The sequence below is a fragment of the Cardiocondyla obscurior genome, linkage group LG02, assembly GCF_019399895.1.
Source record: "Cardiocondyla obscurior isolate alpha-2009 linkage group LG02, Cobs3.1, whole genome shotgun sequence".
NCBI classification, from domain to species: Eukaryota; Metazoa; Arthropoda; class Insecta; order Hymenoptera; family Formicidae; genus Cardiocondyla; species Cardiocondyla obscurior.
In genome coordinates this window covers 4,213,360-4,229,280 of record NC_091865.1, presented here as the reverse complement: position 1 = coordinate 4,229,280, position 15,921 = coordinate 4,213,360, and the positions used below count along the sequence as shown (strand labels likewise).

At 28.2% G+C, this 15,921-nt stretch overlaps 1 protein-coding gene across 3 annotated transcripts in view; it reads left to right on the top strand.

Moving 5' to 3' along the window:
• LOC139113551 (probable G-protein coupled receptor No18) overlaps positions 1-15,921 on the top strand; it is a 29,770-nt gene that overhangs the window by 879 nt on the left and 12,970 nt on the right. For 2 of the 3 annotated variants that reach the window (XM_070674785.1, XM_070674786.1), the window contains 2 exons: positions 92-427; positions 720-766. In XM_070674785.1, the coding sequence (XP_070530886.1) occupies positions 350-427; positions 720-766 (125 nt within the window). In that variant the 5' untranslated portion in view covers positions 92-349. Of the gene's footprint in view, positions 1-91; positions 428-719; positions 767-2,609; positions 3,360-15,921 lie in introns of those variants that run through there. The other variant, XM_070674787.1, reaches the window with a different exon arrangement.

Below are 15,921 nucleotides of genomic sequence, written 5' to 3'. Positions count from 1 at the left end.
AAAAATTAAATAAAAGCACATTAATATTTTTTTAAACAGCGGAAGTTAATTTTACATATCTACAATACATTTTTTTTTATATATGTTTCAGAATCATCTACCATTCGTTGCTGCGCATCATCAAGGGATTCGTGTAGCCGAAATTGTTAATTAATCGAACTGTAGCCAGTTCGTCGCGTCGGGCGGTTCGGGAGTGTTTGCATAGTTCTCGGGCGATGAAATTTGTTCGATTCTTCTTAACGCGGAGTGCCGTATACAGCGACGCACGTAAATGTATTAAGTGATTACTTCTCGCGATTGTAAAGTCACGGTCGCGGTCTTCGCGAGTGTCCCGGAAGTGCACGGAAAGATGATACTACGACCCAGACGGAGAGGAGGAGGAGGCCCGGGATGGATGAGCATCCTGCTCCGGCTGAGCAACGTTTCGGTAAGAATTATTTTCTATTTGTTAAAAATCAATAATTAAGTTTTTTTTGCCATTTATTAAGATTTCTTTGCTATTTCAATAACGTTTAAAAATAATAGAAACTATAATAATTAGTAAAGAAAATAATTATACATCTTGGAAAAATTAATTTTATTGAAGATTAATTATATTTTTTATAGTTTAATTGAGAACTTAATTAAAGCTGCGTACTATTTTTTTTTTTTTTTTTTTCAAATAACATTAGATATTATGAAAGTTTCTACAATTTATATGTTTTATTTGTTTGTTACAGTGTCGTCGCAAGTGCGTTGCTGAACTCAGCCGCCGCGCATCGAACCGGTGAGTCAATAACATTTTTTTTATAACGCGTTTTGATCTCAGCGTCATCAGAAATTGTACAAATCGTACAATAAAACTTTTAACATTGTCTAAAATATTATAACATTATATAAAATAATATAATAATATTAATAATAAATGGATTCGCTTAATTCGTGCGTAAAATATTTAACGACTGTTATTAATAATTAAATATATAATAATTAATACGGCACTCTAAAAATATTACTGAAGCATCACGATAGTCATTCACAACTGTCAATCTGTAATTCTTTGACAGCTGATATTTACTCTCACGACACGCAGTGAGACAAACGAGAAAATCAATCGAGATCGAAAAAATGGCAATAATTAATTCGATTTGATCTAACGCGGCTTTTTTAAGATAAGATAAGACTGTACAAATACCGTATAAGTAGAACTGTACGAAGGAATTATTATTCGCGAGTAGTATATACATATAATAAATACATATATAAATGTATAAAAGAACGTTAATTTGATTGAAAAATTGATTAATTATGATAACTGGAAGACATTATTAGATTTTTAATATTCTTTCATTTCGTGTCTACATCTAATTGTGGACCAATAGCTTTAAAGTGTTCAAAATTGCTTTTTCTTAGTCAGCACATAGCAATGCGATAGCTGCATTCTAATTTAGCATTGAAAGGGCCAATCAAATGGCCTTGCAATTACGACAAACGTCCACATTTACATAAATCGAAGGTAGCGAAAATGAACTGTTCGACTAGTATTACCTGTTGGGGCACATGCTGTTGAACGATAATTTAATTTGAAGAATTACAAGTTGTAATTCAATATTTTTCCGATATTAGATTTTTTTTATCTTTTATAGAAAGCATTATTAAATGTGGACGTGACCCTTACCGTTTGAAAGTAATAAAATAAGAAAAAAAGGTAGTTGTACTAAAGTAAGCTCCAGAATTTGGGTGGGTCTGAAATACGATTCAAAGACATTTATAAGATCACACAGAGAGAGAGAGAGAGAGAGAGAGAGAGAGAGAGAGAGAGAGAGAGAGAGATTTGATACAATTCATTTATAAAGAAGTGCGGAACATCCAATGTGGTAATCGGATTTTACCAAGTCCTTAAGTAGACTTGGTATTGATTTCCGACTATCCGGCTATCTGTGCTATATCTGACTTAAATCATCGTTTAAAATGTATGTACTCTTTCGTTGAGCCTAAGATAATATTATTATATTTCTCGTTTTATAGTTTATATTAGTAATCGTAATTACATAATTGTCAATTTTATTTTAGTCAATTTAATTTAGGAAAAAAAAGAGAATTAATATATGTATAATACAGAAATTTTCGTAAAAATAAAATTAATCTTATTTTCGCAACAAAATAATAAAACTGTATAAAATATTATGAGATTAATTGCTATTAAGTTTAGGGTTTTTTTCTTTCTTATGTCTAAAATGTATAAAATAATTTAATTTAAATTTTAGTAATTTAAGATATGAGTGTCTGTTTTTCAGTTTATAACGTTTGATTTGATGCATTAATATTCGAATCATTGTTGTAACTCAATCAACGTAATTAAACTAGTGTAGACAATATAAATATACGCTTTTGATGTATTTTGATTTGATTAATTAATGAACTTCAGAAAATTGACTCAAATTGTATATTATTAACTTATATTTATTGAATATGTGGTACGTGTTCAATTAATTTTATTAAAATAGTGATAAATATAAAAAAAGAGATATTGTTAAAAAAACAAAATTATTATTTTTTATTTTTTATTTTTTTTTAATAACTTTATATAGATTTTTCAATAATTAAAATATCAAATTTTAACAAAATGTTCTTTTGTATTTCTTGTTTGCTATAGACTTAAGAGAAATTATATAAATGAGAGAATAGTAACAAATATTTTTTGTAAAAGGCGTATATTCGATTTTGCAATTGCTTTTTTATTTCTTTTATCACCCCAAATATACTACCTACGCGTTTTACATGTACATCGCGCATTACATATACATCGTTGTCTGTATTGGAACGAGGGCAGATAGTGAGGGTCGATGGGGTGGTTGCTGGGATTTTCAGTACGCGCGCGATCTTCGTGCCGAAAACACGTTTCTCATGAATGTTCGTGCAATCAAGTTCGTGCGATATAAGCGGGAGATTAGTAATTCAGAAAATTATAGAAAAAAATATTAAATATTATCGTCAATGTTTGCATGATATGCTTGCTGCATAACGAGTGCAAAAAAAATATATAAATTTTAACAGAACAACTTTAGCGATCAATTTGAATTAAAACGCGTATTATAAGAACGTTAATTAAAATAAGAATACGGTAATAAACATTTATATTAATTTTTACTTGAATCGCGACACAAATTATGCACATCCAGAATATAATGCAAATAACGGATTGTGGACTTGAATGGTCACAGAAGACAATTGATTGTATATCTACATACTAGTGAATTAATCATGCCGATAGTATCCGTTTGAACTGTTATTAATTCAAGTTTGCAAGCACATGATACGGTGTTACATACACGCATAAATAGGAAAATTTATCAGAGATAATTAGCGATAAATACTTGGTGAGTAGAGAAAAATAATTAGATAATATCGTAGCACTAAGAAATACAAAAAAAAATAGCACATGTTACAAATAGAAATAATATATAAATATTTTACATTCAATAGACATTGAATATTTAACATAAGATGTAAAATTATTAATGAACAGGTTAAATAGATAGCGTGTTAAAGCCTAATAACATTTAAATTAATTTTTAACATATGTTCATAAAATTATACTTATTTCAACTCTGCATAAAATGTTACGCGTTCGTTAAAAATTGAATGTTTTTTGTTTTTGGAAGTAATTTTTTATACAAATTATTGAAAGTTATGTTAATTACAATTAATTTTTACATTTAAATGTTTATTCATCTTTTCGTTCTGATTTTCGCATTAAAGGTGTCGGTGTCTGGGTATTACAAATTACGTGCTTATGATGCGAAATATGCGATATTATATGAAATTATTTTACGGATGACATACGGCGTATTTGACGTTGGTTTTCGAGTACTATAGTATATCACAAACATTTTAATTAATGTAGTCTTGCAAGGTACGAACTATTAACACGACGTATACGTTGACACTTGTGTTTTAATACTAATATTCACTCTTCATTCATTATGGCAGGAAATGTTACATGATATATATTAAACAGATTATATTCGTTTAATCATACGCGACTATTTATTATACATTATTTATATTATACACATATTATATATCATTTATATCATCACTACAAAATTAATTTCAAATTGATTTGTTACATTTGAAATACTAAATAGAGTGTATGAATCTGCTGTTTGGAAAGTTATATCTATATGAAAACATATTTGATATTATTCATTCATATATTCAAGTTATATAGTTGAAGTTTGTGTTTAATTTAATTAGTTAGGTTATTTTTTTTATACATTTAGAACAGATCTGTGGCCGGTTTGCTCTTTTAAGTCGATTTCTTTTTATTTCTACTTTTATTTCATCTTGTTTGATAATAAATTGAGAGAATTAAAAACAACAATAACAAAACCAAAAAGAATAGACCAATTACAGGTCTAGTTCAAAACAATAAGAAATAAATATAAATTTTATTTATAAAATATGTTTTTTACATAAATTAGAAAGTTTACAAAATTTTACATAATTAGAAAATTTTTTAAAGAAAAAGGTTTATAATATACATCAGCTTGATACACAAAACTTAAAATTTTTGTTTGATTATATTAAATTGCTTAAATGCTTTTAATCATTTTCTATTTGAATTAGTTATAGTTTGTAGGAAATTTTAATCGAATAACCGGAGTAACTTATGGGAAAATCAGCATATTAGAATATTAAGCTGTAATATAATTTTCGTATTTTCTGTGTTAGCAGTTGCTTCGCTGGTGGCTTGTAAATACAAATTTTACTGCCTCAGCATCGAAAGTACAGCACGACTAGATTTAGTCTGTAATAAACAATTTTATTGCTGAAGAAATTTGTAACAGGTGTCGCAAAATGAAACTGAGTGCTGTAACCTCGATTACTTCTGCGCGAATTTGAAATGAGATTGCATTCTAGTGTATTCGAGGAATTTCTATCTATTATCAGAGGCTTCTCTCTGACGTTGGCATTTTGTTTGTTTAAGAAGAATCGGAATACTTAGCTCAGGCGTGCGATACGCGAAATACAATAAACTTTGGACTTTAAATAATATTGTTTTTCAGAAATAAATACTGTTGCAAGTTGACTTTGTCATTATTCGCAAGCATGTAATAAGGATATACATACATATAATAAAAAAAAAATATAGTGTGATGTTTTCGTAATTTATCCGCTTATCTGACAATTACAATTTATAATTAATAATTATAAATATCTTTTGATTAATTGGTTTAATTATCAAGTGCATTCAAAATTCTGCGAGAGATCATCAATCTTGCAAACAATTTGTCGTTAATGATACAATTTTACGAGCGAGTTGAATTAAAATCAATATGCAAGAGATTTGAGTGCGAAAGACTGACATTTACATAAATGGCGTGTACTTTATGCAAAATCACTCATCGCATGCTCATCGAGGATTTGAAGAATTACTGTAAATTTATTACCGTCACCTCCGTAATGTCCGATGCTGTTTGTATAGCGTGTTTTCACAAACTTGGACCACAACTGCGCAAACAACTCAATTTGCTTACTCTTATTTTTCGCTTCTTCGTCTTTCTAAGTTTGCCTTATTTCTTCACTATTTAATCTTGTCGTTGTCGCGTTATTTATCTTCGTTTTATTCACCGGAAATCTTAAAGTAGATTTTAGATAGTAATTGATTAAAAACTTATGCTACTGAAAATTTAAATGTAAATAAATATACTTGTTTGACAATGCTGTTAAAAAAGAAATCTTACATTTGTAAAGAAAAAAAAAAAAAAATGCACTTGATAATTTACAATTGAGAGAAAGATATATTCGCGACAAAAATACGAGCCGAGTGTACGTAGGGAATATTACTTTCATGTTGAGCTGGATTATTGCTGAACATAGCACTGTACCTATTAGACGTCATACTCATTTGCATCATACTTATTTGAATATCTCGCCTTTATACACTATTTAACGTACTTTCTTTAATATTTTTTAATTTTTTTTTTTACAAAAGGTTTACTTTTTATAAAGCAGTCTTTACAAAATATAATTTAAAAAGTTTTCTTTTTATATACAGCTAAGTATGATTACAATAATTATTATTATAAACTTGAAAAAAAAACAAACAATTCTTTTTAAATATATATTGAGTATACGTTATTTATTTATTTTTTTTTCTTTGTTATACGAAACCATGTTAGTTTTTTATGATTGTCATGCATTTTTGCGTGTTGGCGCATGACATGGATGTCAGATACAAGCTTGAATATAGTTGACACGGAAAGGTACTCCTTGTTGAAAAATTCTGTTGTTACTACTTTGTGTAAGAAGACAGACAACGAAATTCACATTGCTTATCATTTTAAAAAATCCTCTTGATACGGAAATCTCGATACGTGATTATTATACCGTATTAGTTTTTATTTATTAATTTTATTTTGTATTTAAACTTGAATTAATAGAATTGAGATTTTTTAATTCCATTTAAATTTAAAATTAATATTTTTGCACCAGTCAGTTAAATTATTTTAAAAGTAACATTAATAAAATTGTAAGAGATGTATGTACATACATATAATAGAAAAGTAATAAAATAAAAATTAATTTAGTTTTTTTTTTTTTTTTTATAGTATAGGTACTTTGAAAGTTATTTGTTATTTTACGAAGAAAATTCGACTTTATAAAGTACGAAGTGATGTATGAACGTGAATTTCACATCATCTACTATCACGTATCGATTTCAAAAACAAAAACTTCGGATACTTGCCCTTCGGAATAGAGTGGAAATTTCTATTTCTCATATTTTTCATATGTTAACATTTGTTGTGGTTTTTTATTCTTCGATACAAGTCGCTCTCAAGTTTTTGTAATATCTATTTGTATGGATGCACTTGTACTGATAAATTTTGGCTTGCGTCTTACTTTAATAACGTATTCTGTGAAAAAAAAAAAAAAATTACCAGTTTAGCAGATTTTAATTAATTAAATACGTTTAATCTTGGTGTTAATCAAGAAAAGTTGCATTATAGATTCCACTACATTGTCCTGTTTTCTTTTTGTCAAAGTAATCCCGCAAAGTATCCGTACTTACTTTTTGATGTTTTAATTCTGATGCCTGGTTTTCCATACTCTAATAGCGGTTTTTTCATTCTCGGTTTATACGTTTCTGCATAGGAGAAAACAACAATAAGAGACATTCGTGTCAGCAGAACACACGTATACTGCGGTTCGCGCCCGTATTTTGTTGAAAGAAAAATCTTACTTTAAGATGGGGTAAAGATATTCGTTTGAAGTGACGTTATCACATTTGACACACGGTAGATATGCATCCTTCCAATACATTTGCAAGTTTTCTAAAAGCATTACTTCTTTGTATACATCGAAGTACAAAGTTGGCGTGATAAGGAAAGGCAAGAAGTTTCTTATCTTTAAGGAAGCGTCTTGTGATTTATTATTCTGAAATATTGAAGTTGGTTTCCTGGTTTTCTGCAATTTTAAAGGAATATCAATTTTTTTAAATAAATTTTCGTTTAACGATAAAAGATTTGACTTATTTGATAAAACTGATATTGTCACTATTGATACTATTTATAGACAATATTATTAGATTTAAAGAAACCTTATTATAAAATAGAAAAACTCTAATAATTAAATGAATTCAAATTGCTAATATACCCGTTAAGTAGTTTCAAGTGATTTCTAAAAGTTTTTATATAAATTATAATGAGAAACGGCTATCTTGTTAACTTTACGACAATAAATTTGATAAATTTGAAAGGTTTGGCTGTAATCATTGTAATAGAAATTAGAAATCGGATAGAATTGGATAGAGACGTTGCCGTGTCAGGAATGGAATGTTGCTAAGTGCAATTATTCTGCCGATAAAGCTTCTCAATCGATTTCCTGTGATAGGTACATGAAATGCTGGTGCAGGTGCAATTTGCTCGAAAGTTATTGATGGTTGATTCATGTACTTTATCAACAATCAATAGTTTGAATCGCACGAAGTCTTGACGATAGTTGAATACAAATGCACACAAAATCGACACGATTGTGATTTCAATGATAAGTTTGTAACAAATTATTACTGTTTAATTAGAACATATTAAAAAAAAAAAAAAAAAAAACAGCCTATCTAAATATATCATATAAATCTTTTGTAATATTTTATGCAAAAAATTGTGTTTAATAAGCAATAATAACGTTTTTAGAATATGAGAAAAATAATATGATAGGTACAAAACGTTTATATAATTATATAATAAATATATTGTCTCGGTAATTGTATAATCAGCATTGCAGATAAAGTACCTACAACGTATACGAATGACATATATATTTATAAGAAAAACAGTTATTATTGTAATTTTGCTGACAGAACGACGAGATAAAATAATATGACGTAATAAAAAATGCAACGAATGACCAATAAAGACAAATAAATGAGGACAGCTTACAATAAAAGATCCGAGTCGATCTATAATAAAAGGAAAATACCTTTTTATTCAAGCGTGAACTATCTTTGTGGCAATAAAAAAGTTGGTTGCAAGAAAAACAGCGCTTGTTATTAAAATGACAAATAAAAAAACTTTGATTATATTCTTATTTATTTGACCAATCACAAATTAAAATAAAGAATATTATTGTGATTGCAATTAAAATTTTTTTTTTTTTTTTTAATTAACTATTTAATACTTTATGCGTTGATTTACTTCTGATGCAAGTAATCGTAATAAAAACTTACCGTTTATCATAATATACGTACGATAATTGGCATGTTGCATTAATGATGAATAATTATAAGCTTTACCTTATTAATGTCGTATATTTAACATTATTCAAAAATTGAGTTGAAAAGGCAAGTGTTACGTTTTTTTAGATAGAATAAAAATACCATCGCAATGTCATGCATATTATGAATAGGGCCGACTATACGTGGACGTTTCTTGTATACTAAAGAGCTAAAGCACATTTTGATGTAGAACGTGTGCATTTTACGTTTCGCTTCCTGTGTTAGATATTGCAGGGACACACGCTATAGAAAATGCTAATGACATCTTTGCTTAAAAAAGCAGGGTCCTGTGTCAGAATTTACAAAATTCTAACCATGTCGAAACTATTTCATATACGAATAGTAAGGTCTTTTACTTAAAAAAATTTATAAAGTCAGAAAATAAAGTAAAGAACCTAGTGATTTAACAAAAAGAAATACCGATATAAAAAAGATAGGTTACTTTTATGTTACATTTACTTTCAGAAGTCTTGAGAATATTTCTTCTTGTATTAATTATTATTATAGTTCTTTGCCAAGTTAATATTGTTTATAATTCAACGTCATAGATATCATTTCTCTTGATAGAAATCGACAGGCACCGAGTTTTCCTTCAGCAAACGTAATTTCTATCACATTTATATTGAATTATTGATACATGATCACGTTGAATACATATGTATATAGATATTTGAAAATCTTATTCGATTTTTACAAGTAATGTACCAAGGCACTTTATGAATTTTAATACTGAATGTTTATTTCGCTAAAATAACGTTTATTGCTTTGTGGGTTGCAATTCATGATACGAATACAATTTCGGCGGACAATTAAAAGGTCATATAGTCAATAATTATGCATCAACTGATTTATATACTTACCACAGGGCAGCTATACGCTTTTCTATTCAGTTTTCGCTTAACACATAATTTCCACCATAACTTTGAAAAGCACATGCAAATTAGATAAGTTTGACATAATACATGCACCCCAAGTTTCGTTGCGCTGTACTGTGTGCGGGGAAATCGTTTCTCTAGCTGCATCGTTTAGCTGCTATGAATTAATGTGTTGTGCGTGACAATTGCTTTGTCGATGGCAAGTTTAGTACCTACTTGATAAAGAAAGAACTTGCGAATTACGACGTGAATGCATCCAACACAATTACGTACATACTATACAAATAATTGTCAATTTATACATATATATATATATGTATAAATTGACAATTATTTGTATAGATTTTTGTCAAAATTCGACATTATTTATAAGAAAAATGACCACTTGACATTTATTACTTTGGGATATATGTTGGATGAATTTTAAAAGTAATTAATATATTTAAATGCATCGTTGAATTTCTTGCAGTTTTTTTTACATTTGCATATGAATTTCTAGCACTCTTATTTTGTCCGCGAATTATGAATTCTTTACCTTGTGACAATGAAACGTTCGTATTCTATTGTACTTTATATTTAACGCGTGTCATGCTCACATTATATCTTTTTCAAATTTTATATTGTCTCGATGTTACTTAATATTTTTACAACTTAATTGAAATACGTTCAATTTAATTACAAACTAAAAACACGTTAGATAATATAATAAGTGTATGTTATATTGGCACGATATTCTTTTACAAATGCAACAAAATATTGTATAATTCTAGATCGAGAACGAAATAAAGCGTTTCTCAATCCTTCGTGATTTTGAAATGCAGAAAACTCTTTGATTTTATCTCTCTTAATTGTGGCTTAAAGATTAAATCGAATGTAGCTTTGTAATTCGTCAGGTTTTCTTTCTTTCTCTTACTCGTGTCTGCATTGCGGAATACCGTAAAAAAGTTCCAATGAGAAACGAGCATTAATGAAACTCTCATAAAAATACCAGAAACGTCGACGAATGTAATTGTCCTCCATTATGAATAAAGGTAGGGAATTAAAATTGTCACTTTGGTGTCCTTTGTAAATTTTCCTGGCATGTGTACGTATTTAGTCACAACGTGCAATGACTACATACAATTAAATCATTATGTGTTTGCTACGGTAACAAGCATTTTTGGCAAGTTAATTGCGACTACTGATAACTATTGCGGTATACAAAAGCACGATGTAACTCGCTCCGTTTTAACAAACGCGTAATTACTAATTAAATATATTAATTATAAAGTATATACGTATGTGCGATACATGTACATGTATATGTATATCCGAAAATTAGTCGTTCAATTCTACGACATTTTGAATTAAAGGCTAACTTACTTTACAAATTAAAGTTGTATCTCATTATTGCAAATGCGATTGTACACGCTAATTTTGTACATGTGTTGTGAAACGTATTATAGTAAAGGAGAATTCGTTTATGTTTTTGTTTAATGAGGATGATCTAATTAAAAGGTTGAAATAATATCGTTATTATTATTTAATAATCTGATTAACATTAGTATCGTTAAATATTTTGCTATATTTCTAACATATTAAAAATATATTAATTTGAGTAATACATATTAACGTAATTAAATATATATATATATATATATATATATATATATATATATATATATATATATACATCTACTTTTATTTTAAATATTAAAAGTAATGAGATGTTAATTAAAAAATGTTGGTATTACAATCTTGTTATCAAGTTATTAGATAGATTTGTTTAGATACTTGAGAAATACTACTAATGCAACAATGAACCACAGTTATTATTATGCTGTAATTTTTGTCGTATTTTTTATAAATATAGACTGTAAAAAAATATTGTAGTTGATAGTATATATTAATTTTTAGTATACACATTTTACTTAAAGAAAATCACGACAAAGAGGTTTCACACAAAAAGAGTATAGTACCTAATTGGCTTTTTTTTCACTTAAATTGTCTGTATTTAAAAATAATTTTCTATAAAAGAAAAAAAAATTGACTTATAAAGTTGTGTTATGTATGTCAATGTAAAAAAAATTAAGCCTTAATTTTGTCACAAAAATTTCGATGGTAAATAAATGGTAATTTATCATTTTAATCTATGATCAAATGGTAAAGATGGTAAATCATACTTTCAAATCGTTTTCTATAAAAATTATCGCTTCGTGACACCATGCAATCAGAATTTCCATCGTCGAACGTGAATAGAAGCCTGCGGGGATTTTGCCGTTTTTCTCGGCGCAATTTTTATATGCTGATCTGTGCAAACGTACAAGAATCAAACGTTGCATTTGACACTTTCGTTCCCGTTATCAATATGTATCGCGTGTACAACCATGTACAAGTTTGACTAGAAATTTGGTAATTTTGAAATTAAATATATATCTAGTTATTCTTTTCGTTCGACGGCAGGGTAATGCAATGTGCAAAAAGTCAATGAATTTTACGTTGAAATATATAGACTGGTATATGACATGTATATATATATTTTATATTAAAAGGGAATATATTTCACGAATGTGTAAACGTGAATATTCATTTAACAGTAGAAAGAACATAAAATAGTTCTACCGGCGTGTTCCTATATTTTGCCTGACTGTGACATTTTTTTTTAAATCTGGAAGGAGCTATGCAGAGAAATATCATTAAAAACATTTTTTTTTTTTTTTTTTTTAATTCTAATTACATTTATTATTTTGTACAAAAAATTAACGCGAATATTATTATTGAATTTTTATACATATTTCCTTCGTTCTTGAAAGTTTTTTTTTTTTTTTTTAATAATTTTTCACCAACATTAAATTCAGGCAGCGCTTTTAAATATAAATAATTTGGTTATTGTAATTGCTTCTAAACTAATTAAAAGTGAATAAGTCTTTCAGCTGCTTTTCGAAAATTGACATCGTACATTCATTTTACGTTCGTAATATTTCACTTAAGCTTGCGTATTATCCTATCTACCATAAATTTGAATTTAGTGAAGAAAGCAATTTTGCATTTTACTCTATATGCTAATTTAGATGATGTTACAACGTTAAAGCATAGATAGTTATTATCACCTATTATACATGTTATATAGGTATGTTTCATAGTAATCTGTCCGCCAACATATGAACAATCCGCAAATCCAAAACTTGCCTTGCTTCGTATTACACTTGTTATTTCAGAAAATTTACATAATTACAAGTCTTTATGTATTAATTTATTTGCCACGTATTAGCATATTAGTAAAGTTGATAATTTGTCAATAATATGTTGTTGTATGTATACACACACACACGCGCGCGCGCGCAGTGATCGAACAATTTTAAGATAGAATCAATTTTAGATTTGTTGACCAATGTGTGTACCTAACATATATGATAAAATATTGACAAGAAGATACTGCGTATAATAAGACATTTTTACTACAAAGAAGATATTGCAGTTCTTTGTGGAGACAAAGAGAATAGTGGTTAGTTCAAAAGTCGGTCAATTAGACACTCTGCTAATTTTATACGAAGGGAGATTGTCGCGAGGAACAAGTTTGGTCGTACAACCGTGGTATAAAACTCCCCTCGGGTTTTATTCTGTTTTTTTTAAACAGATCTGCGGATTTTTCGGCATTATCGAAAAACTTTAATAGTTTGAAAATATATGTATAATTTAAAGGTACTTTGTAAATATAAGCACCAAGTGTTTCTCATGAATATGTAACCTAACGTTGTTGAAAATTATCTTGGTGCAACAGCATCTCATATGACGTAATTTAAACCTTATCTCCGGTGTGGATGTAAATTTGAGTTAAGTGAAATTCAAACTCGTTTGTTCCGAACAGATGCGGTACGTGACGAAAGTGAGAAACTAATTAACTCGCAATGCGTAGAACGTTCAATCGATTTCTGCGATATACTATACGGCTACGACTTTGCGACTTGTACAAAAGTAGCAGATTTTGTACTTTTGCACGATTGCAACAAAACATCTTTCTACCATTTTTTATACCTCTTTTTTACTTTCCACTCTTTCTTAGTTTTTTTTCTACACAAGTAGTAATCTCGAATTAAGTATTTCTTTGATGTCTGAAAAATAATTTGCGGCCAAGAAGTACGTGAAGCTTTGCGATACTAAAAATTCTTTCATTGTTATAAGAAAAGATTTCAATTTTGCATGATATTTTGCATTTTATGATACAAAATTTATAATTATTACATTAGTAAAATACGAAGCACATTAAAATAAATAATAAATGTAAAATGTAAAATTTGACTACAAGTATTATTATGCATATTATGCACATTACTGCATGCATAGTTATTATACATAATATGTCTAACAATAAGAAGAAAGTTTAAATGAGCTTTGTATTAGATGTTGAATCCAGACAGCAAGTACAAGCAAATGCTTGGAATTATTCAAGGAATTTCACTACATGAAGCCGCAGATCTGTTTCCTTGCTCTGTGGAGGGTATATATATGGCTCCTTTTATGTAGTTATGCAGGCCGAGATTCTCTGTTCCGTACACCTATGCGAACTTGACAGTTAACTGCTATTCATTTACAGCCTGCCATGCGTCAATCATACCATGATCAAACTTCAATACGTGCATACTACTTCGTACCCGGCACTATCAGTTGAACGTGCGTCCCAGCAGAGCGTATAGCTGCTGCATATGCGAGAACATGCGTCGAGTTAGTACCTGACGATGATGGTACTAGAAATACATATATGTATGTCACGTCAGACATTTCATGTGCGCGGCAGTCTTCAGGTTTCATTCGTTATAATGATCCGGCTTACAATGAACTTGTACACGTTTTTGTATAACTAACGAATATAAACTACGTATGACATATATGTCTGTTTTGTAAATGTATTTAATATAATTTTGATTCAAGTATGTCAAACATTAATAACTGGGTTTTTTTTTTTTTTTTTTTTCTTTTAAATTATTTAATTAAATTGTTTACTGTACACATTTAATACTATATTACTCTTGAAAATTATAAATTTCAGTATCTAAACACAGTTTGTACAAAATATCAATGCCGAGAGGGAGTTTGCATGGGTGGCATTTTATACATATATTTTGATTGAAATACTTCTCTAAAGGAAAAGTTTTCCTATGCCGTTCCACGTAGATGTTAATCAACCAGAATGAATAGAACTTAATTTTTTTTATAAGAATTTTTACAATAAAAGCTACGCAGCTACTAGTTTTGTTAATTTTTTTATATACTTATATTAGCTGAAAACAAACAAGAAAAAGATGCAGCTTTTATTATAAAAGAACGTAACTTTGAAGTTCAACTACGATCTCCATTTCAATATCGTTCTTCTTTCGAATAAATATTCTGTTTGTAAATAGTTTAAAGATATTCCTTATTTTTAATTTGTTAAATATGTGCTATATTAATATAAAAATAAAAATTCAGAAATTCTTTTCTTTTTTAAAATTTTTTTTTTCTTTTTTGTAAAACAGTAATAGTAATATTACAATGTAACGATATTTCTATAGATAATGTAACAAAAACCGTTCTAAACTTTTTTCATATTAAAGCTAAAATATATATATATATATTATTTTTTTTTTTTTACTTTCCCGGACGTAACACACGTGTACACTGTTTCGTAAAAACTTATAGGTTGACCTTTACGATTTATATTTAATATTAATATTGCATGTACTTGTTTTTATTTTTTTTTAAATTACGTATCATGCATGTGTTACATGTGTTATAGAGTAACAAATTTTATGATATTTTTTAAATTATTTAATTTTTTTAAAATTTTTATTTATGCAATATTTATATCATATATTTGATAAATTACAAATGTACATTTCTTAATTTAAATTTTATTTTATAGATTGATAGTAATAATGTCAAACAAATGTAACAGAATATGATAGCAGCAATATAATAATTTTATAAATTAAAATAACATTATACAATTTGTTACTCGACATGTACTGTATAATACGTATAAATTAACTTGTATATAAAAAGGCACACATGTTTTGAACGTATACTTGACTATGAATACATATTTTTGATTAGATCTAAAAAGTCCAAGTCTTCTTTAGGAAAATGTATCGATTTTCCATATTATCGTAGCAGAAAATTTTCCGTCACTTTCTCTTCTAGCGGTGTAACACCGATCATCTCATAATAAATACATGTATGCAGAATACAAGCACGATATCGCTTTACCTACTGCCCCATTTTCAATAGTTTTGCATCGATTTATTTGACCTTACAACAATGGGTCGTTGTGCA